Source organism: Balaenoptera musculus, chromosome 3 (genome assembly GCF_009873245.2).
Source record: "Balaenoptera musculus isolate JJ_BM4_2016_0621 chromosome 3, mBalMus1.pri.v3, whole genome shotgun sequence".
NCBI lineage: Eukaryota > Metazoa > Chordata > Mammalia > Artiodactyla > Balaenopteridae > Balaenoptera > Balaenoptera musculus.
This window is the reverse complement of record NC_045787.1, coordinates 156,873,594-156,897,335: the sequence shown is the minus strand read 5'-3', so window position 1 is coordinate 156,897,335 and position 23,742 is coordinate 156,873,594. Positions and strand designations below refer to the sequence as shown.

Genomic DNA, 23,742 nt, shown 5'->3' with positions numbered 1-23,742 from the left:
TTCCTTGAGCCTTGCTTTTGTCCTCAGCATAATGGCACAAGAAGACTTGCTTGGCAGGCTCACTGTGACCATGAGGCCCCTCTGTGAATAGTGGCAACTGGTGCCTATTGTTATCACCACCCCTCTCCCAAGGATGTCCCCGACTCCCCCAGAAAATACAGTCAGCTCCTGAAGAGATACAAAACAGGTTGCAGTGACACAGACAAATGAAAAGTTATTTGTTTCACTTTGGAAAGACTGGTCACATGGCTTTAGTATCTAGTTTGCACTCAGCTCTCCTACCTAACTCAACCTTCGTACAGAATTAGTCTGTGTTCCCTGATCTGTCTGCCTAGCATCTGAGTCTTGGGTGGGGAGCAGATAGGGATGTGGGAGCTTGCTGAGCCCAGCACAGACCCCACACAGGGCCCTGGAGAAGCCACACTTCCTGGCTAAGCTCAGTAAAGCTCTCTTGAGTAAGTGGCCAGTGTAGAGACTGGAGACAGGGGAGGCAGACTCAGGGGGAGCTTATGATGCCCCTTCTCCCACCTCCCTTCTGCATATCTCCTGGCCTATCTGGAACCACAGAGTACTCAACATCTGCCTGAAGGCCTGTTTCCCTCAAGGGACCATGATCCAACTCTGGCCAGAGAGACAATATACAGATTTCAGAGCAGCCCAAAGGCAGTGGTCCACTGAGAGCCAGACAGCAGACCCAGTGCCCTAGTGCCCAGAGCCTGGAGTCACAGGGGATGGCCAGGGGGACAGGGATGCTCGCCCTGAGGAGGCAACTGCTCTCATAGGGCTTGGGTTCTTTCTCTGCTTTAGCTGCCTGGGTCTTCAGAGCTCCCTAAAGTTCATAGCATCTAGCCCTCTATTCTAGAAAAGATGCAACAGATGGCAGGATGTGGGAGGAGGACAGAGAGGACAGGGAGACTTTTGTCCTCTTTCCAAAGAAAGGTCCCACCTTCACCCTCAGGCCTCCCTCCATTCCGTAGCTTGTACTTTTATATCAGAAAGTCCTACCCAGGATCTAACTTCAGTCCCTCTTGCTGCACCACAACCCAAGGCAGTCCTGTTCTTGGGACCTGGAAGAAGCTGCAGTCATATTCTCCCAGGTCCTGGACTTTCTCCCCACTTCACATCCAGGTTGGTGGAGTTTGGAGCCCAGATAACAGTGGTAAGAACCCCAGCACCCAGCAGTTTCCCATCATCCCTCCTTGGTGCCTCTTGTTGCTTTCTTTGTCTTACGTCCCAACACATGCCTATTCACTGAGCCCCACAGTGTGCAGGAACATTTACATGAAGCTGCAGGCCAGGCCCAATCCAGGAACCAGTGCAGCCACTCAGGCAGCAGCATGCAGAAGAGTTTAGCAACAGCTGTCAGCCCTGAGCCATGCCCCACCCTGCCCCTCCAACGCCCTGCATTTGCTCCAGGTTTTCCTCCTCTTTTCTGCCCCAGCCCCAGAGATGGGCTGGGGATAAGGAGGATCCTGATGCAGTGGAAGGTGGGGAAGCACCCAGTCTTGCCCAGGTAGATACAGGCTGGGCATAGAGTCCCCTGCCCAGGACAGCATGCAGCAGGATCCCCTGGATCAAGGTGGGAGCTGATGCCCTCCTCTTCCCCATGTGGGACAATCAGTAAAATTATTTGTTTCCTCCCTGAGCATATAACTGCAAGTCCCCCAAGAGCAGGAGTCAGGTCTGGTTCAATGTTGTACTCCTAGCACCCACCATGGTATCTGGTACACAGTAGGCACACAATAATATTTTTAGAAATGAAAATAGATTCATATAAAATGCTCAAATAAAACCAGAGCAGGCGGAAAAGAGAAGGTAGGGGAGAAACAAACAACAAACCCAATGAATAGAAAAGTTACCAACATGGTAAACATTAAGTGATATCAATAACCACTTTAAATGTGAATAAAGTAGGAAGGAGGGTAAGAGGAAGCCACTTTGAAGCTTTTTGCTTCTCTCCACAACATCCCTCCTGGCAGGTAGAAGACCCTGCACCCAGCCCACCCAGATGAGGGACCTTCCATAGAATCCTTGAGATTTCCATTCCAAGTTTCTGTCCCAGTCACCCAGTCACTTTGCCTTATAAGTCACCCAGCTTAATACATTAAGCCACTTAATTACGTGGTTCTAACTACAAGACCAGCCTTTCTCCTCACAGCTGTCCCTGGGTGGAAGTAGGGAACAGTCTGTTCTCAGGGAGCTGCCCTACACCCCTGTGATTTGCGCCAGGATAATGGAGCAGCATGGAGACGCTGGCAGCATCCCAGAGCAGGGGCCTGGCAAGGCAGCTTCTCTGAGCACTGATCAATGACCATATTTTCAGTCACTTCTGCCACTCTGCAAAGCCCAATAAATCACTCACATCTGCCACGACCCTCGATGTGGGAATCTCACATTATGATGTATGTGGAGAGGAGGAAGCTTATTATATCGAAGCCTTTTTTTTCCATCCACCATTTACAAAAACTTCAAAGTGCTGTGCTCAGAGCCACAAAAAAGAAAATGCAGATTGCTGACAATAATGGGCCTTGGGGACTCAACCAGGCAAGAATCAGGTAGGACAGGCACTGCAGGCACAGGGTAGGGACACCAAAGTGGCCTCCCTCACCCAGCTGATATTAATACCAACAATCTGGGGCATTTGGAAGGTCCAACTCTAGGGTCCCCAACTTTCAAATCCCACAAAGGCCTGACCACCCAAAACTCTCCCTCCCTGACCTCCATAGCTGGTACCCACTAACTCCAACAGAGTCACACCAGTTGGCCAAGGAAGCAAAAGGCTCAAGATAACAAAACACTGGCAGGCATGTGACAGGCATTAGAGGGCCTGGGCTCTAATCAGACTCAAACTTGCTGTGTTAGCAGATTACATCACCTTTCAGAATCTTAGCTTCCTCATCTAAAATGGAGCTGATATCTGCCTAGCCCACCTCCCAGTGTTCCTATAGTAACAACTTGGCATTGAGCTTTATATACAGTCTCTCCTTTCCTCTTTTCACAATCATCTTAGGAGGAAGGCAGCAACTCCACAGATGAGAAGACTGAGTAACTCCCTCAAGGTCACATAGCTGGTGGTCAGAATTGGAACTGAAACTCAGGTCAGCCGCCTCCCAAACCAGGGTTTTGTGTTTCACACAATAATATCCCCATGAGGCTGTGAGGACTTTGAGAATAGGGACGATAGTCTTATGTTCCCCAGTACCCCTTATCGTCCAAGCTTCTCAGACTGCAATGTGTGTGAGGAGCAAGGCCCAATGGCATTCAGCCTAATGCTGGCCCAGAAGTAACCCTCCCCACCCTTGTTTGGGGAGAAGGCTGTCTGAGGAGTCCAGAAAAAGGAAAGGCATTGTCTTGGATCCTGCAGGAAATAGGAACTCAAATCCCTGCCAGGTCCCTTGCAAACCACCTGTGTGACTTGTTTCTGTTAATGGACAGCCACCTCCACCATATGGAGAGAGGAAAGGCAGGGAACCAGGGTGGGAAAAGGGAAGGCAAGAGGCTCCCCACCTCAGCGAAATGATAGTGGGGCGGCACAGCTCTCCTCACAAAGCATTTCAGCTTGCCTGATAGACAGGGCAGATTTTGTTGTTGCCATTGTACAGAGGCCCAAGAAGGTTCAGTGAGTGCCCAAGGCCATAGCTTGGCTGATTAGTGTTTGAGCTGAGACTGAACCCAGGTTCCTCTGAATCTGGCCCAGTGCTCTTTGCAGGATGCATGCTACCTGTGGGTGGCAGAGAAGGTCTCCTGGAATCCTTCACAACACTCAGCCCTAGGACCCAGCCCAGGGTCAGCTGGGCTGCCTCTCTAGCCTACCTCCTCCATTCTCACTTCCACAGACCTCATGGGATTATTTCTGCTGCCATGATGTTAGCAACACCTCCTGATTTAGCTTCCCTGCACTTGTGATCAAGGTAGCTGTGCAAATGAGCACATGCAGGCCCTAGAACCTGAGAGAAAGCAGGCAGGGCCTAAAGGAAACCAGATGGCAGGTCAGGTCAGGCCTGTGCCCACTAGCAGCCTCTGTCCCAGAAGTCTCAGCCCTCTTAGCTCGGCCTGTCCAATTTCTCTTAACTGCGAAATCTTGTGTTCTGCCTCCATCTTAGCCTAGAAGCTCTCTGAGGACAGGGGCTGTGGTTCCCCACAGTCTGGAAATCCCTGAGGAGAGTGGTTGGGTTAGTGGGTATATCACAAACAGCATTCACTTTGGTATCTGGCAAGCTGGTTCAAATCCCAGTTTTGCTAATTACTAGCTGGATAACTATTTTCCAGTTCCTTTACCTCCCTGGTTCTCTTATTTCTTTATTTGTAAAAATGGTGTTGATACCAGCCTTGCAAGGCTAAATAAAATTAAATATGCTGGGCTTCCCTGGTGGCGCAGTGGTTGGGAGTCCGCCTGCCAATGCAGGGGACACGGGTTCAAGCCCTGGTCTGGGAAGATCCCACATGCCGCGGAGCAGCTAAGCCCATGTGCCACAACTACTGAGCCCGCGTGCTACAGCTACTGAAGCCCACGCACCCTGGAGCCCATGCTCCGCAACAAGCCAAGCCACTGCAATGAGAGGCCCGCACACTGCAACGAAGAGTAGCCCATGCTCGATGCAACTAGAGAAAGCCGGCGCGCAGCAACGAAGACCCAACGCAGCAAATAAATAAATAAAATTTTAAAAAAAAATTAAATATGCTACCAAAGAAGGCACTCATCACTGTTCCCAACATTGAGGAGACACTCAGCATGCAGGCACTCCCTCTCCCCCCAGACCACATGTCTCCTTCCTCAGGATCCTATCATGTCAGGCAGCCCCTGGACTCATGGAGGAGCTTGAAGCAGAGAGGGAAGTGCCCCAGGCACTGTACCCAGAACAGTGACAGAGCACGCCTCACCTGTGTATACGGCTCTATGCACCTCCGAGCCGTGCCACGGCCACTTCCCCAGGTGGAGCTCACCAACGTTAGGTCATGGCATGCATGTAAAGGAACCTTTCAAGCCACAGTGGAGGGTGGCTGTGTTAACTGTCCACCCCAACTGCAACAGAGACAGAGAGACACACGTGTGCATGCTGCTATCCATCCATCGTCTTCCCTCCCGTGAAACAGCAGGAAAGGGGAAGAACAAGCCCCTGTGATACTGGAGAGAGATGGTGGGTTTACATTATTTTCACATGTAATCCCCTCAACAATCCAATGAGGAAGATGTCATTATTTCCATTTTACACATGTAAAACTGAGGCTCAGAGAGTTTGGGCAAGATCATAGAACAAGTAAGTAGCAGAGTTAGGACTGGGAGACCAGCATTGCCAGCCTGACTCCTAAGGCACTCAGAGTTCTGTGCCTCTCAGCATCCCTTCTTTCCTCAGACTCAGCACACACACTGCGTGCTGGATCCTTGCAGCAACCCTGAGAAGCCAGGCAGGGACTGTGAGTCCCCTTTGCTGAGGAAGATGCAGCTCCGGAGAAGTGAGGTGGCTTGTCCAAATGGGTACAGCGGCAGACTGAGTTCCAGCCTCTGAGTTTCTGGCTCCGGGTCTCCCTCTGTACTGGGTGAATTGGGAGATCAAGTCTCCCTGGTTTGGGAGGGGGTTCCCCTGTCCTTGATTCTCCTCCCAAATGTTTCCCTTGAACATTTTTTTCTTCAAACTTTGACAGTAGACCGAACTCAGACTCAGGCCATGTTCTGACAGGAAGACTGCGGCCTAGAGAATGGCCCCTCCTTGCCTGTGTGGACTTCAGCAGTGGGAGGTGACAACCGCTCCTGTGCAGACCCCTTGAGGCCCTGGAGCTGCCCGTCATGGAGGAGTTAAAGCCCAGCAGTAGCCTGCACATCCAGTCCCTGTGAGTTCCCTCCCCACCAGGCCCAAGGCGCCCGCCCACCTCGTGTGGTCAGGGAGTTGTTGGTGTGGAGCCTCCACTCCACTGAGTGCTGGAGATGCACGACCGTCTCCCAGCAGCCAGGAGAGCTGTCTACAGCTCGAGCAGGTGGTAGACAGTGTGGCACGACACCCGAGGGGGAAGAGGGAAGAGGTTTTCTCTTTAAACGTCAGCTCCAAAGACAAACTCAGCCCCTCTGCCAGGCGTGCGGCAGCACCCACTTCCTGATCCTCCTCACTTCAGGATGGCAGTTGTGTCTCTCTCAGGTCTCTGCTCCACTCATGTACCCGTAGCCCGGCAGCCAACATTAGCTCCTTCTGCCGCCTCAGTGCCAGGCAGTCAGGCCAGCTCTTGGGTGGTACTCTGCAGGCCAGAGGACAGCTTGGGGTGGGGGTTTTGGAGCCTCCCCACACACACCCAGAACCAACTCATCCCTGAACAATGCAGCCATTTTCCTCTTCTGAGAGCACTGCTTTATAGACAACTCTCTGCAGTAGGGATAAGGAACTGTGCCCATTCTATAGGTGTGGAAACTGAAACCCAAAGAGGTAAGTGATTTACCCAAAATCACCCAGCAGTAAGGCTGGAGTCAAGGCTCAAATGCAGGTCTCTTCATTCATCCATTCAATTGTTCATTCAACATTTCCAGTTACACTTAGATGTTGTGTGACTAATAATAAGTTGTTTAACCTCTCTGAGCCTCAGCTTCCTCAGAAAATGTGGAAAATAGGTATATATTATTACTATTATAAAATATTATTAGTGCCTCTTCATAAAATTATGCAAGGATTTGAATAAGAGAATCCATATAAAGTATTTAGCAAAGGCCTAGCAAATATTAGGTGTTCAAGAGTCACTTGCTACTATTACCATTCATTTATTGGTCAGGCATTGGATACCAAAAATGGGCAGAAACTATGCTGGACACTGTGAAGGAGAGTTGAATAGGCTTGGACCCCACCCTCAAGTTGCTCACAGGCCAGTGAAGGAGGTTACCTTGGTGCAATCTGACAAGGGCTGTGTTACAGGGGAGCATGGGGAGCTGTAAACACACCAAAACAAGGAAGGCTTTGGGAGGAGGTGTCATCTGAGTTGACTATTAAAGAATGAGTAGGAATTAGAAAAGAAAAGGGAACACATTTCTGAGGGGTGTGTGTGTGTGTGTGTGTGTGTTTAAGACATGGTCTTAGATGTTAAACATCCTTCTTTCATCCTTCTCCTCAACTCCAAGGCCTGGACAGGTTAAGATGTAACTGGCTAGGAGGCAGGGAAGGTGAGTTTTGAGCACAGGTAAAACGTGGGGTGGGGTTGAGCATCTTAGGCTGGGGGAGCAACCTTGGCCCTGTGTGCTTGTGTGTGGGCCAGGCCTGCTCAGGCCTCCTGCTGCGTGGCAGCTGGTAAATTGTCAATCTTGCCCAAGAGACTGTGGGTCTGTGCCATTGAGGGCAGGACTTGTGTTGTCAGAAAACATTTCTTAACTTGAACATATAAACTGTGTTCCTACGTCAAGGAAGATTAATGGTGGGGGTAGGGCATGAGGATTGGGTGGGGCACAAACAGGAAAGAGATTAGCCTTGTTGGGACTCTTCCCTAGGCCTTGAATGAGGGACTGGGATGGGCAGGGGCAGGGGTGAGGAAGCAGAATTGAATGAAAGGTCTGAAAACCCAGGATATAATTTTTTGACCTTTAAAAATAAAAAGCTATAGCTCCCTACACACACACACACACCCCCCCCCACTAAGAGCCTGAAGCCACCGTGGCCTCCTGTCATGATTACAGGTGGTGATGGCAGAGGGAAGGCATCATGCCTTCACACCCCTCTCTGGCTTGCTGGCTGCTCCCAGACTGTCAGCCCCTGGGCCTGACAGAGCCGCTCTGAGTGGTTTCTGCATCTCTCCCTGGCCCTTGCTGGGCCATCTGAGAATGGCAGCCCCAGGAGCCCATAATGTGGGGTAGGGGGTGTTGTATTTACTCTGCAGAGGATGGGCCACCATGGCAGGTGTGTCTGCTGAGCACAGCGAGTCCCCAAACACACTGAATGTCTTCCTCCCCAGAGAGGATTTACGGAGCTGCCAGCCCCCAGGGGAGCCCTTGCTTCGGCTCCCTCAGAGGCCAACCCTCCAGGAAGGGCTGGACAAGGCCTTGGGAAGACAAGCAGAGCTCAGGAGGGACTATTCACACCCTTTCCTCATAGAAACAGGAGCACAGGGACCAACAGGAGCTGAGCTGGGGGTCAGGAGGCCAGAATACTCCCCCCTAACTTGCCAGGTAAGCTTGAGCGAGACACTTTACTCCTCTCATCTCCTGGGGATGTTTTAATGAAATAACCTTTCACTCTCCAGTACCTGCGTTTGCCCTCTGTGGGTGAATGTAAAATATCCAACTAACTTTTTCTCTACCTGGCTACTCAATCTGCCCCACTAAGCCTTCCTTCCCCCCACAAACACTGATTCAGCCACCTACTAAGTGCCAGCCAGGCATGTGTTGTTAGGTACTGAAATACAATGAGCGAGGCAGATGGAGAGAACCACACCCTGCTCTCACAGAGTATGCAACTCATCTCGATGAGGACTTGTCCCATTGGAACTACAGTGGCCACACAACATCAAGTGCTATGTGAGAACCAAGTTTGGATTATTTGACGATAGTAACAGCCCCCATTTACTGAGTGCCTACTATGTGCCAGCCCCTTAATGTATCTCATCTCTAAGCCTCATTACAACCTTTAGAGGAAGTATTAAGAAGCCTGTTTTGCAGAAGAGGAAATAGAAGCTCAGAAAGGTCAGGTAACTACTCCAAGATGACACAGTTCCAAGTACCTGAACTTTCTGTCCGGGGAGGCTGCTCTTACCCTTCATTCCACTCGCGTACCTCCATAAAGCAGGGGGAGAGAGATGTGTCTCTGAAAAGGTGATCATTAAAAATATCTGGGGTAAAATAAGTCATGGGAATGTAATATACGGCATAGGGAATATAGTCAATAATAGTGTAATAAGTTTGTATGGTGACAGACAATAACTAGACTTATCCTGGTGATTATTTTGTAATGTATAAAAATATGAAATCACTATGTTGTACACCTGAAACTAATATTGTAAGTCAATTATACTTCAATAAAAAAATGAAAAAACATATCTGGGGTAGAGGGGCTTTTTTCCAACAGACCTTTCCCTCTGGTGCCCCCAAGAGAATCACTGCCTGGTACATTCCATTCCAGCTGGGTGGGTGTGCATCAGAGCTCTTTGTTCCGTTGGGCTAGAAAAAAAGGGCTAAGAAGTAGCTCTTGCTCTGCTGTAGTCTCGGCCCCTGCTCTCCCAGGGGTGGGAAGCAGAGAATTGGAAGCCTGTGGACTCTGAGAGCAGGCTGCATGGTGAGAGCTGCAAGGTCTGGCCCTCAGGTTCTGCACCAGCCTCACCAACTGCACTGCAAAGCTTTCTCTGCTACACAAGACAAAAGATAGTTTCTGCACAGAAGAGCTGACAGTGCTCCACCAAGCAGTCCAGAGCGACAGAGACCCTGTCCCTGTGTGCCCTATGCTAGCCTTGGGGCTCCCCCAGCCCTACTGCTCTGCCCATCAGGGCTAGGCTGGAGCCGATACTTGATAACTGCCTGTTTATTGATTGACCATCTTCTCTGCTGCATTAGCTGAAACTGGGCCACCCAGTGCCCAATATAGCAGCTGTGAGAGGACCCTGCTGCGGAATTGGGGAGGAACGACCACTGTGCAGGGGATTAACACAATCCCCAGTGCCAGGCCACTAGTGGGTTCCAGCGATGAGGGTGGGAAATGAGGCTGTGGAGGCACAGAGTATCTAGGGAGAGTGCCCACCTGACTGAGGATGGGTAGAGACTTGGGGGGCCTTAGCTATCACAGAAGCTACTGTGTCTCATTCTGAATAAAGCCTGGCAAGAAGGACGAACCCCCAACTATTCTGTCTCCTTCTGGAAGTTTTAGGGAGCCCAAAGCCACATGTCCTTATTGCTGTGCTTTCAGCCTAAGAAAGCCAAAAGCCTCCTGAGAAGTGAGGTGGGAACAGTAGATGGAGCAGCTGGAGGCACCCAGGAAACTTGCTGGACATTTGAAGGACTCCTTCTTTGGTGATGTGTGAGGCAAAAGGGGGCCCATCTGTTGGACCACATGAAGGGACAGAAGCTGGGGAATGAGCAAGAGAGAGACCACCAGTGGACCCGCCGTTATATCACTACCACTTGAGTACCTACTAGGATCTGAATCTTCTCCCCATTCCTCCCTTCCCCACCCTTCCCTATCTCCAGAAATGGCACCACCATCCACCCCGTGGCTTCACCCTTAATCCTGGAGAGTCATACTTGATCCTTCTCCCACTCTGTACCTCCAGTCCATCACTGGTTGGTTCTAACTCTAACATGGAATAAAACCTATTTGGTTGTGATATATTATCCTTTTTATGTGTCACTGGATTTGATTTGCTAATATTTTGTTAAGGACTTGACATTTTAAAAATGTAATCTGGATTATGTCATTCCTTGCTTAAAGCACTCAAAGGCTTCACTGTGTACCTAGGATCCTATCCAAACTCTTGACCATGAACCACATGGCCTATAAGGCCCTACCTTAGTCCTTGGGCCCCGTGAGGGCTGGACTGACACAGGGTTTAGAGAAGCCAACAAGGGCCAGGCACAGTCAATTCCAGGATGGCTTCCTTCCTCAAATACTTCTCAAGGTGTAATTGTAGCTACCTCCTTGTTTATCTGTGTCTTGGCTCTCTCCCAGCTAGTCCCTAAATTTCATGAGGGCAGGGATCAGGACCAACTTCTTGACCATGATAAGATACCTAATGCCTGGCATGGAATCTGGTGCTTCTGAATTAGTGAAGGAGTGAACTCACTGCCTCCTCCATGCCTGGGCCTGTGCATCTGAACACTCAAATTTATCACCACGAATTTCAGGTGGGCCCTTAATGCTGCCTCCAACTATACTAGACTTTCTGAGTCTAGCCTTTCTCCTACTTCCTAAAGAATTATTTCACACTTCCTACTCTCTCCATCACCTCCTCCCTCTCAGCTGATGACCTCGCTTCCCACTTCACTAAGAAAACCTAAACACTCCGAAGAGAACGTCACCTACCAGCACCCACATACTCTGCCTTTCTGCCTCTTAGATGATCTCCAGGCTCCTCTAAAGCCAATCCCTCTGTGTTTGCCCTAGGTCCCAGCCCTGCTTGCCTAAACAAGGACGTCAATCCAGAAATTCTATCCTTTGCCCTATCATTAGTTTTGCACTCTCTACTAGATCATCTCAGTCAGTACACAGACATACTAATGTCCCTTCTTAGCAAACAACAAAGCAAAATGCCTTGTTTCCACTTCTCCTGACAGCTCTTGCCCCATGCCTTTATGCTCTGCAACAAAATACCTCAAAAGAGTAATCTACGCCAGCTGTTTTCAATTCCATTCCTCTTCTCTCCTGAGCCCTCTCCAACTAGACTTTCTGCTCCTACCACTCTATTAACATTGCTCTTGCTAAATCCAATGGTAATTCTCAGTCCTCATCTCACTTGACCCATTGGCAGCACTTGACAGCCAATCTCTTGCTCCTCCTTCATATACTCTCTGCTTGGCTTCTAGGACACCACACCTGGGGCTCTGGGTTTCTTCCTATATTTGTAGCTCTCCTTAAGTCCCTTTTGCTGGTGCTTCATCTTCTCCCCAAACTCTCAATGCTCAGTCCTTGGTCCTCTCCTCTGCTTTCTTAAAATTTTAAAAAAATGTTTATACAATTTTGAAAGGTCACTTTCCATTTACAGTTATTACAAAATATTGGCTATATTCCCCATGTTGTATAATACACCTTTAAACCTATCTTACACCCACTCCCCCACCCCTATATTGCCCCCACCCCTCCCACCCCCTGCACTGGTAACCACTGGTTTGTTCTCTATATCTGTGAGTCTGCTTCTTTTTTGTTACATTCACTAGTTTGTTGTGTTTTTTAGAGTCTACATATAAGTGATATCATACAGTATTTGTATTTCTCTGACTTATTTCACTCAGCATAACGCCCTCCAAATCCATCTATGTTCCTGCAAATGGCAAAATTTTGTTCTTTTCTATGGCTGAGTAGTATTCCATTGTATATATATACCACATTTTCTTTATTCATTCATCTGTTTATGGACACTTAGGTTGTTTCCATATCTTGGCAATTGTAAATAATGCTGCTATGAACATTGGGGCGCATGTATCTTTTTGAATTAGTGTGTTCGTTTTCTTCAGATATATACCCAACAGTGGAATTGCAGGATCATATGGTAGTTCTATTTTTAGTTTTTTGAGAAACCTCCACACTGTTTTCCACAGTGGCTACACCAATTTACCTTCCCACCAACAGTGTAGGAGGCTTCCCTTTTCTTCACATCCTTTCTAACATTTGTTATGTGTGTTCTTTCTGTTGACAGCCATTCTGACAGGGTGAGTTGATATCTCATGGTGGTTTTGATTTGTATTTCCCTGATGATTATCTTTTTATGTGCCTTTTGGCCATCTGCATTTCCTCTTTGGAAAAATGTCTATTCAGTTTTTCTGCCCACTTTTTAATCAGGGTTTTTTTTTTTTATGTTGACTTGTGTGAGTTGTTTATGTACGTTGGCTCTTAATCCCTTATTGGTCATATCATTTGCAAATATTTTCTCCCATTCAGTAGGTTGTCTTTTTGTTTTGTTGATGGTTTCCTTTGCTGTGCAAAAGATTTTAAGTTTAATTAGGTCCCACTGGTTTATTTTTGTTTTCATTTCCATTACTCTAGGAGATGGATCCAAAAAAATATTGCTGCGATTTATGTCAAAGAGTGTTCTGCCTATGTTTTTCCTCTAGGAGTTTTATAATATCTGGTCTTACATTTACATTTTTAATCCATTTTGACTTTATTTTTGTATATGGTGTTAGAGAATGTTTTAATTTCATTCTTTTACATGTAGCTGTCCAGTTTTCCCAGCACCACTTATTGAAGAGACAGTCTTTTCTCCATTGTATATTCTTGCCTACTTTGTCGTAGATTAATTGACCATAAGTGCATGGGTTTATTTCTGGGCTCTCTATCCTGTTCCATTGATCTATGTGACTGTTTTTGTGCCAGTACCATACTCTTTTGATTACTGTAGCTTTGTAGCACAGACTGAAGTCAAGGAGTGTGATTCCTCCAGCTCTGTTCTTTCTCAAGACTGTTTTGGCTATTCTGGGTCTTTTGTGTTTCCATGCAAATTTTAAAATTATTTGACCTAGTTCTGTGAAAAGTGCCATCAGTATTTTGACAGGGATTGCACTGAATCTGTAGATTGCCTTGGGTAGTATGGTCATTTAAACAATATTGATTCTTCCAATCCAAGAACATGGTATATCCTTCCATCTGTGTGTGTCATCTTCAATTTCTTTCATCAGTGTCTTACAGTTTTCAGAGTACAGATCTTTTGCCTTTTAGGTAGGTTTATCCCCAGGTATTGTATTCTTCTGGATGCGATGGTAAATGCGACTGTTTCCTTAATTTCTCTTTCTGATACTTCACTGTTAGTGTATAGAAATGCAACAGATTTCTGTATATTAATTTTGTATCTTGCAACTTTACCAAATTCATTGATGAGCTCTAGTAGTTTTCTGGTGGTGTCTTTAGGATTTTCTATGTATAGTATCATATCATCTTCATCCTCTTCTTTATTTCTACTTTCTCTCTTGGGGATCTCATCCAGCCTCGTGTATTTAAACACCATCTACATGCCAATGGCTGTCACATTTACATCCCCAGCTCAGACCTTTCTCCTGAACTCCATCCTTGTATATCCATCCAACTGCCTGTTCAACATTCCACTGAGGTATTTAACAGATACACCAAACTCAACGTGTCTAAATCTGAATTCCTTTTATTGCTCCAAAAACTTGTATCACCTGCAGCCTTTCCCACCTCAAATAATGCACACTCTATATTTCCAGTTGCTTAGAACTAAAAGTTTGGTCATACTTGACTCTTCTTTCTCTCACACCCCACATCCAATCCATAAGAAAACATTTTTTTTCTTCCAAATACATCCAGAATTTAAAAATCGTGGCACATTCATTCAATGGAATTCTAACAGCAATGAGAAAAAACAAAACAAAACAAAAACAAACAAGCAAAACCTACTATTTCGCTCAACAGTATGGATGAATCTCAGACATAATTTTAAGCTTCAGAAGCCAGACAGAAAAGAGTATATACTACTCAATTCCCTTTATAAAATTTCAAGAAAAGGCAAAATCAATCTATAGGGATAAAGGTGAAAATAGTGGTTACCTTTTGGAAAGTACCTTTGGAAAGCACCTTCTGGGGTGTTGAAAATGTTCCAAATATTGATCTGGGGGGTGGTTACATAGATACATCCATATGCCAAAAACTTATTGAGCTATACACTTAAGACTTATGTACTGTATGAATATTTTACCTCAATAAAAAGGATATAAAAAGTTAAAATTTGAAAATGCACATCCAGAATTAATCACTTCTTACCACCTCCTCTGCTTCCTATCATTCTGATTCAAGCCACTTCCCTCTTCTCTTGTCTGAATTACTGCTGTAGCTCCTAACTAGTCCCCTGCTTGCCCCTACAGCATATTCTCAACACAGCAGTCAGAGTGAGCCTTTAAAACCTAAGTCATATCATGTCAATTCCTTGCTCTAAACCTGCAATGGCTCCCCATCTCCCTCAGAGTAAAAGCCAATGTCCTTCCAGTAGCCTCCAAGCCAGCAGCTTATTATCTTTCCAGGCTTATCTCCAACCACTCTCCCCCTTTATCCCAGCCACACAGACCTCCTTGCTACCACTTTGGGTACGTTCCTTCCCTAGGACCTTTGCTCTAATTATTTCCTCTGTGTGGAATGTTCTCCCAGTATCTGCATGGCAGAGTTCCTCACCCCCAAGATTGTGCTCAAATGGCACCTTCTCAAGGAAGCCACTCTTACCACCCCATTTGAAATTGCAAACCTTTCTCCCCACCCCCATCTTAGCATTCCCGATCCCATTTGCCCTGCTTTTTATTTTACCTTCTAACACTCTACATATTAGGTATTATGTTTATTATTTAGCATCTGTCCACCAAACCATTAGCATGCAGCCTCCATGAAGATCTTTGTTTAGTTAATGAATGTATCCCAAGTATCCATAACAATGCCTGGTACATAGGAGGCACTCAATAAGTATTGCTGAATGAATGAATGAACAGATTTCTCTATATTAGGGCCCTGTGTGGAGACAAATCAGGGTGACCAGTTGCTTTCCTCTCCCAAAGAACAGAGAAGTTCTGAAAGCAGGTGGCAGGAAGACAGTCCCAAAGGCCCTCTCCACCATGACCAGGGCTGCAGAGAGTGGGTGTGGAGTTGGGTCCAGATGCCCAGCCCAAGCACTGCAAGGTGTCAGGGGCTGATTTTCAGCTCTCCAGCCACCTCCACTCCCACCAAAGGCAGGTTGGGAGTTTCTACTTGGCCACCTTGGTCTGTGGGAATCCACAATCTCAACAGTGTCTAAGCACCCCCAGACAGAGATAGAAACCAGACCAGCCTGCCCATCTCTGTATCCCCAGGCCCCACAAAGTACCCAGTAAATGGTCAGTACTCAAAGTATGTTTATGAAATAGATAAATGGATATCACCAGCTCCCTAACTGAACAGCTCTCTGCAATCCTGCTAAGGAAAAAACTTCCAGGGTGAGGAGCATTGCAGGATAAGATGCCTGATCTCCTTTATCTTTTGGGTCAGGGAAGCCCTTTGCCAGCTGTCCCTGTCTCCCTGCCCACCCACAAGCCAGTATTTCCAAGGGGACATGAATGCCAAGGCCCACCTACCCGCCTCCCCTTTGTATCCCAGCCCACCATCAACTGCCAGCCTTTTCTTTGTTCTACAGAGCTGGTAGCCTCCTTTGGGCTTGAGTTAAGAAGGAGGCTGAGGCTGAAGGGGTGATTCATGCAGCTCAAAGAGCCAGGTATCGTCCTTCCTCTCTGTTCTGTGCCCATCCTGCCAAATGAGGCCAACAAGGAAGTACCATACTCCAAGCCCTCTACTCTAGGGACTGCTCTCCTCACTAAGATGCAAAGAAACAGGATGCCCAGCCCTCAGGGAATAGAGACTAGGCAATGTGGACTAGACTTGGGGGCCAGACAGTCCTGCCCTACCTAGCCCAGAAGGGCAAATGGGCAGAGAAATGCCAGGTGCACCTCTGGGGGTTTTCAGTTTTGGTGAAACTGGGCAGGAGGAGAAGGGAGAGTTGGAGGAAAGGGAGTTGGGAAATATTTAACCTTATAAGAAAATCCTTACAGACAGAAGTTGTGCTATCTACTAGGAGGCAAAACCCAAAGTTCTAGGCTTGGCTCTGATCCTACAAACAATGTGAATTGTGGGTATCACTGTAGTGTTATTTGTAAAAATTAAAAATCAGTAACAATCTAGTCAAAATTATAAAAATGAGTCAATAAAATATGATAATCATTTATTCAAAAAATGTTTATAGCATGCCTACTCTGTGCCAGGCATGGGGGTTACATAGGTAGGTGAGCAGATGTGGTCCTGGCCTTTTTGGTACTTACCAAGCCCAGAAAAACTACCTGGGCCAGGAGAGATGGGGAAGGAAAAATAGATCCACCCGGAGTAACTAACAGAGGAAATGAACCTGGTCTAGCGGGGGAGGGGGTCAGAGAAGGCCTCCTTAAGAAGGGGCTGTTTTAGCTAAGACTTGAAAGATGAATAAAAAGACAATCCAATATTATACCATTATAAAAATCCTTAGAAAATATTCTTTATTGACATGGGGGAAATGATTATAATGTAACATTAAGTGTATAAAATAGGATATAAAAACCATAGATGCACTCAACTATGTAAAAATAATTATCTATCTAACATCTATCTATCTATCTATCTATCTATCATCTATCTATGTGGGAAAATTTTCTGGAACACCAGAAATTTAACAGTAGTGATCTGCAGGTGGCAGAATTACTGGTTATTTTGTCATCTTTATTCTTTTCTATATTTCTCAAATTTTTAACAATAAACATGGATTGCTTTTATGCTTGGAAATAAATATCAAATATCAAACACAACACAGCCTCCAAGGCTCTGCCCCATGACCTCTGGGTAGAGGGGTTCTTCAGAAAGTAGCCTGGCCATTCCCTTGCTTCCAAGCAGCACTCCTAAAGCACTCGGAGGCTTCCTAGATGCCATTCCAATGTCAGCTGGGAGAAGCTTTCACCACTGATACTAATCTGGATTGCCCAGAGTGCTCTTTAGCATAACCCACCTGAAGGCTATCCCTAGTTCAAACAAAGAAATTACCTTTTTAATCACAAAGTTGACATTCTTCCATCACTTTCCCCCTGTAAGCCCACCATTAATTTGCTGACTTAACCTGTGGAGGCTGAAATTTCTCTGTTCTATTCCTTGCAGGTAAGCCTTTTACATCAAAGGCTGGGGAGCAAGAGTCAGAATTAGGAGGAGAAAAGAGGCTGTGGCTCAGTGACCTTGAACATGCTGGAACTCTGGGCCTCTGTTTCCTCTTCTCCAAATGTGAGGGAGTTGGGCATCAGGGCTTGCTATCACTCCTCTTCTGTCTCAGCCACTCTAGGCCAATGACTAATCCATCCATACAGGAGCTAGAGATGGCCTACCTCTGCTGAAAGCAGATGGCACCACTAGAGAGCCCAGGCTAGCTGGGGGGTTGGGGGAGAGGGCTAAATTGATTCCTAAAAGCAAACATACCTTAATCTACCAGATTTCTTTCCCAGAGCTCTGGTCCAGCAGTCTGGCCTCCCCCACACTCTGCTGTACTTCCCTGGCCAGCAGCCCAGTTGGGCAGGCCTCCAGCTGTGGACAGAGGCAGGACTGCCAGGGGCTCAACTGCCCACTGGAGTGAAGGTGAGGAGGGAGGGAGAGGCACCAAGCATGGGCTGGAGCAGAGTGCAGAGGCCATGGCAAAAATCAGAGGGGAAATATCACCCCCGCTGACAGCCGTGAGGAAACTGCTCCATAAATCCTATAGCTTCTCGAGGCTGATTCAAAACACATATGGGCTCACTGGTTAAAGGCATCTCTGGTAGACAGACCTGGATTCAAATCCTGTCTTGGCTCCTGATAAGATGTTTGGGAAAATTACTGAACCTTCCTGAGCTTTAGACCTCAGTGTATCTATAGACGTGTCTAGAATGGGGATAACAATAACCTCTACCAGCAAGAAACTATGAGCATTAAATGAGATAAAGCATATAAAAATATAGCATTGTGCCTAGCTCATAACCACTAGGAGCTTAAAAACACAACACAATCTTCCCAGGATTTCAACACAGTATTGGCAAGAGTCATGGTAAGGAAGAACTATAGAAAGTTAGAGCTGAAAGGAACCTCAGAGACCTCAAATCCAGAATCCAGTCCCTTCATTTAACAGACGGTGGCAGGGGGTGTGGTGGCAAAGAGGAGGCTCAGGGATTGAATAACTTATCCAAGAAGGTTGCACAGCTAGTTTGTAACAGCAAGGTTCAAACTCAGGTATTTCTGACTCCCAAATACCCATCACCCCTTCACCCCACACCAACCCATCTAGTCACAGACAGGTCTCCTTCCCACAGAGAGGGCTGTGGTGGTCAGGGAGTGGCACTCCTCCCCATAACAAGCCCCCTGGAGTAGGTATCAAGTTGGCACAGAGTGCCACCAAGAAAACCCAGGGATTCCCTAGAAGTAGGAGCTGAGGGGGATGGGGTATCCATTACCAAGCATGTGGAGGTGCCAGGCAAATAACCTGTAAAATACCTTTAAATAACCACAGGTTATTGATGAATCAACAATTTAAGCTTTTTTTTTTGGTAACTGGATCACACTACACGATGTGAACCTTTTTTTCTCTTGGCTTTCTGCCAAGTGGAAGGAAATAAAATTTGTAGTTGCCTGACCAAACCATGCCTTGCTTGGTGAGGGGCCCAGCTGACTCCTGTCACTGAATGCCCCATACATGCCTCACCAATGCTTGGGCAGTATTTCTCCCTGGTTCCCAGGCCACATCTACCTCTGTCTGGCTTGTCAGGGCAGGGAGCCAGGCACCTGGGGACCTCCGGCAGAAAGGTGTTCTCCCAGACCCAGCAGCCTGCTGACTCCAGCTGCCCAGAGGGCAGCAGCGCAAGCTGTTCCTCCTGCACGGGGACCTGGAGTGACCCGTCACCTCAGCCCAGCCTCCAGGACCCCAGCTTTGGAAGCTAGGCCCAGCAGCCTTTCTCTAACTCAGGAGAAAGACTCCTCTCTCAGGCACTACTGGGGTGTGGCTCTGAAGGAGCCACCTGAGCTGATAAGGGCAGCTGTGGTCAGGGCCCTGAGGTAGAATGCTGGGAAGATACAGACCACAGCACGATGGTTAGAGGTTAGACCCCTGGAAGGCCTGCCTGAGGCTCAACCGTGTGAGCTCTGAAAACTCATCCAATTCAATCAACATTTACTGAGTGTCTGCTATGCGCCAGACACTATGCTAGGCATTCTGGAGAATTTGTAGAAACGAACAAAACGTGGTCACTGCCCAGGTCGCTGCACTTGAGGCATGACAATCTAGCAAGGAAGAAAAACATGTATAAATATAACTTAACAGTACTTTGACACCTCCCTGGAAATGTGGTGTGTCATGTGTGCCCATGTGTGCGTGCATGTGTATAAGGGCATATGTGTTGTTATGTAAGAGCATCAGTGTGTGTGGTGGTGGGGGGGCGCAGGGCTTGCCTATTCAGACCCACTTTGAACCATATGTTAACAATGATAATAAAACTACAAAATAAACCTACCACTTATGGCTTGCATATAACGCCAAGTGCATTATACAGTACCACGTGCTTTATATGTAGGAGTTTATTATATTCTTCCAATCATCCTAGGAAGAAGGTACTATTATTAATGTCTCCTTTTATTGACGTGTAAGTTAAAACTGAAGGAGGTTAATAAGTGACTTTCTCAAGGTCATACAGCTAGGAATTCATAGCAAGGATTTGAACCCAGGCCTGTATTGTTAGCCTCTATGCATACCTCTGCCTTGGCCCTCCAACGACAGCTCTTAAAGACCCCCAGCTCCTCAAGGCTGGAGCAAGGAGCAACAGAAGCTGTCTTCTGGAAGAATGAGCCTGCAATTCTGCCAGCACAGCCATCGCCATCCCCACAGGACAAGGAGGGCACATTCTGTGGGCCTGTAACCTCTGTTACATCATGACCAGGCCTTTGGTTTGCATTGGCACCCACTCAGTAGACCAGATTTCTTAAGCAGCCTTCCTATATTCACATATCTGCATGACTTTCCTAATGTGGCAACACTTTGTTATAATCGCCAGGCTCAGAGGCCCAGCCCACTCTAATGGGTTGAAATCAGGTTCATTGGTATAGCCCAGCCACAACCTGGGGCTAATGGCAGCATGAAGGCCCCTCAGTGGCTGAGCTTACAGGGTTTCTGGGCTGCCTTCCCTGTCTTCCTTTCTCCCCTGAGCGGCAGTCTTCACCTCACCTTCCCTGGGAAACTTGGAGGTTGTGAAGGAGGTAAACAGGGCAGAAACACTGCCATCAGGGGGCTGGGACACTGGGGGAATCAGGAAGGAAGGGGAGCAGTGGAATCAAGGCTCTGCTCCCAACCAGCTTCAGGAGGTTCTCTGCATCTGTTTCCCCTTTACCAGCTCCTACTTCACCTCCCTTATAGGATCATGATGAAAAGAGGAAAAACATGGTGCATTATAAAATCTTTGAAAAATTAAACGTCTACAAATGTAATGCAAACAGGAGAAACATGGGTGCCTAGGCCTGCCTGGGCAAGTTGTCAGGTGAGGCCAGAGGCTCCATGTCCCAGTTATGGAAGCTACTCCAGGGACAGCAGGTGCCGAAGATGTCTAGAACTCCGCAGTAGAAAGGGAATCTACTGGTGAGAAGATTTAAAGAGGGGGCAAGCACGCCTCACAAGAATGTCCCAGTGAGGCCAGCACTGGCCGTGTGCCCAGGCATTTGCTGGCACTTGGTGGCCCAGGCACTGCCTGGTGACAAGATTATGGCCTGGCAGGCCCAGGGAAAGAGCCCCAATGTGGACTGGACACCTGCATGACAGGACTGCCACTATTAGGTCACCCACCCTGGTGCTGCCTGGACACAGCATAAGCACCTCTGCTGTGACCGGAAACACAACATGGTTTTGCAACACAACAGGAACATTAAGAGCCTGCCTCCTCCTGCCTGCAACAGAGATCCCATAAGTGGGAGTTGGGCAGAGGTAAGCAGACTGTCTGGGTTCAACAGGACAGCCCTGGGGCATGGAGCTGGCTAGCACAAGGGTATCTGCAGAACAGGAAAGAGTATCCTCAGGAAGCTTTCCCAGGTCTGGTTAGAGAAGCAGCACTCCTGTCCGTGGTGTGCCACCCTAAGCCCACCCTAGCAATCTGCTCTGCCCCTTCCACTTCCCTCAAACTGGTGGAGATCAGCTCATTCCCAACCAGGTTGAACAGGCACCCCACCCCCGCGCCCCCAGGCCAGGCTGAACAGGCAGCCTCAGGTTCCCTGGCTGGGTCAGGAGAACAGTGGAGCTTCAGCTCTGGGGTCCTGAACACTGCCAGGTTCACATTCCTCCAGCCACCCAGCCCCCTCCTGCTTCAACTTCAGTTCAGCCTGATACTGTAGAGCAGAGGAGAGGAAGGCAGAGTGAGGGCTGGGGCACAATGGCCCAGAGACTATCCGGCTTACTTGGGGTCTTATGCTCTACCTTTTATCCTCTCTAGATGGCCCTCAAGCCACCCAGCATGGGGCACAGCAGGTACCTTCAGCTGCTCTGGACTCACCTGAGCGGGATCTTGACACGGAGGTAGCGGTCGACAGCAATTGCCAGCAGGGCCAAGATGGAGCTCTGAGTGAGGATGAGGACAGGGCAGGCGACCATGAGGCAGGTGTGGAAGTAGGTCTGTGGCCCAATGTTGATGAGGATGGCAAGTGGGATGACCAGAGCGCCCACTGCCACATCAGCCACTGCCAGGGACACGATGAAGCAGAACGTGGCATCCCGCAGTGCCTGGTTCACCTTCACTGCCCAGATCACCAGCACGTTCCCAGGCACGGAGACCAGGGCGATGAGCACCTCGATGCCAATATACGCGGCCTGGAAGGCCGAGATGGAGGGCGGCATGGTGGGCACAGGCTGGGCACATCAGCAGACAGGCACCAAGGGGCAGGAGGCAAGCACCTGTGGTCACGGAAGCCTGGGGTGGGAAGGCCTGTCTGGGAGGGGGAGGGGAACCCAGGCAGCTCTGGAAGTCCAGCTGCCCTTTGGAGATGTGCCCCACTTGGCACATCTAGTGCCTGCCCAAGCTGGTGGGGTACCCTAACCCTTTCTCTGCCGAATCTTTGTCCCCTCCCCTTATCAATCCCAGAGGATCCATTCGACAACATAAAATAGCAGCACTCACTCCTCCACTGGCTTTTCTATCAGGTGTGAGGCAGTTCCCAGCACACACTCACCCAACAGGGGTCCCCCGTGCTTGGCTCTGCCTACCCATGCCCACAGAACAGGATGCAGGGAGCTCACCATCCTGTCTGCTGGTGGCCAGGGAGTCCCAGAGGCGGTGCCCAAAGTTCCGGGCACCTGGTGCCGCTCAGGGCTTGAGGCCGCGCCAGGCAGGGCTGGGCTCTCAGCACCGCGCGCAGCAGCTCACAATCCTCCAGGCTCCCGCCGCAGAGCTCCTAGCCCGGCCTTTCAGGCAATCACATGGTGCGGCAGAGACTCAGCCCGGACGCTTTTAAAGACGTAGTGCCCCTGTTTCGCACCTGGGACTGGTCTGGCAGACGTGGGTCTGGAGGACTGAGCCCAGCACCAAGCCAGGGTGCGGGGTCCCCTTTCCCCAGCTTGCAGCGCACACATGCCCTGCGCCCACCCACCAGAGGCACTGCTGGCTCCTGCTTCCTAGCAGTCCCCGGTCCCGGTCCGGCTCTGCCAGGGACCCTCGCACACACCCTGCCCCAAGGGGGCATTCTAGTCGCCTCTTTCAACCCTTTCCTGCATCCCCACTGGGGATGACCCGGAGGCGAACTGAGGTACAGACTTACCCAAGGTGACCAAAGCTGGCGGAGCTCCTAGCCACCTGAATGGTTCTGTCCAAGCGCCCTCCCAGCTCCACGCCTTGGGCAGCCTCTTGCTCCAGGGATGCCTGAAGAATCCAGGGCCAGCCTGTCAGGTCCAGAGGGATGGCAGCTGTCTGGGACTCGACTCGGGCACCCGGCGCCTCCGTCGCCCACGGCGCCAGAGCTGAGTGGCAGTCAGGCTCCGCACAACCGGAGGGGGTGGGGGCGGCGGCGGCACCGCGGGGCCCCTCCCTCCTGGCCCTCTGTCTCCTCCCCCATCCCCTCCTCTAAACAAAGGCAGTGATTCTGGGTGAGAAAAGCTGGGAAATGTGAGCTTGTCGTAGGGTTTGATGTGTGGATCCTGTCTCAAGAGTGGACAGCGGTGCAGCCTCCCTGTGTTCACTCTCCCTCTCTTCTCACATGTGGGGTGTCAGCGATCCCTCCCCCTGTCACAGCAAGGCATCTCACCTGCAAGACTCCAGGATGCCCCCCTTCTCCATTTCCCCCAACAGTCAGTTGGAAGTCCTGGCAGACTCCCGGACCCCTCAATCCTGAAACCCTGCTTTCCCATGAAATCAGCCCCTGCATATTCCAGCACACATTGCTTTGCAGGCTCTATCCTGAGTAATTATGTTCCTTTCTCCTCTATCTGGTAATTTCCATTTTACAGAAGAGGACACTGAGGCTCAGAGAAGTGACCTAGCTTCACAAGGTCATCTACATCAGTGTCACCTCTTCGTGTGCTCCTTTTCTTTCCTCCTTCTCCCTCTTC

General features: G+C 48.7%; 1 protein-coding gene across 3 annotated transcripts in view; it reads right to left on the bottom strand.

Annotated features, from left to right (window-relative positions):
• ADORA1 (adenosine A1 receptor) overlaps window positions 1-23,025 on the bottom strand; it is a 35,088-nt gene extending 12,063 nt beyond the window's left edge. Inside the window, exons 1-2 of one of the 3 annotated variants that reach the window (XM_036846673.1) lie at window positions 22,956-23,025; window positions 21,698-22,011 (exon numbers count right to left, since the gene is read on the bottom strand). In XM_036846673.1, the coding sequence (XP_036702568.1) occupies window positions 21,698-21,795 (98 nt within the window). In that variant the 5' untranslated portion in view covers window positions 21,796-22,011; window positions 22,956-23,025. Of the gene's footprint in view, window positions 1-21,697; window positions 22,553-22,955 lie in introns of those variants that run through there. The other 2 variants (XM_036846672.1, XM_036846671.1) reach the window with 2 other exon arrangements.
• Window positions 23,026-23,742: the final 717 nt, after the last annotated feature.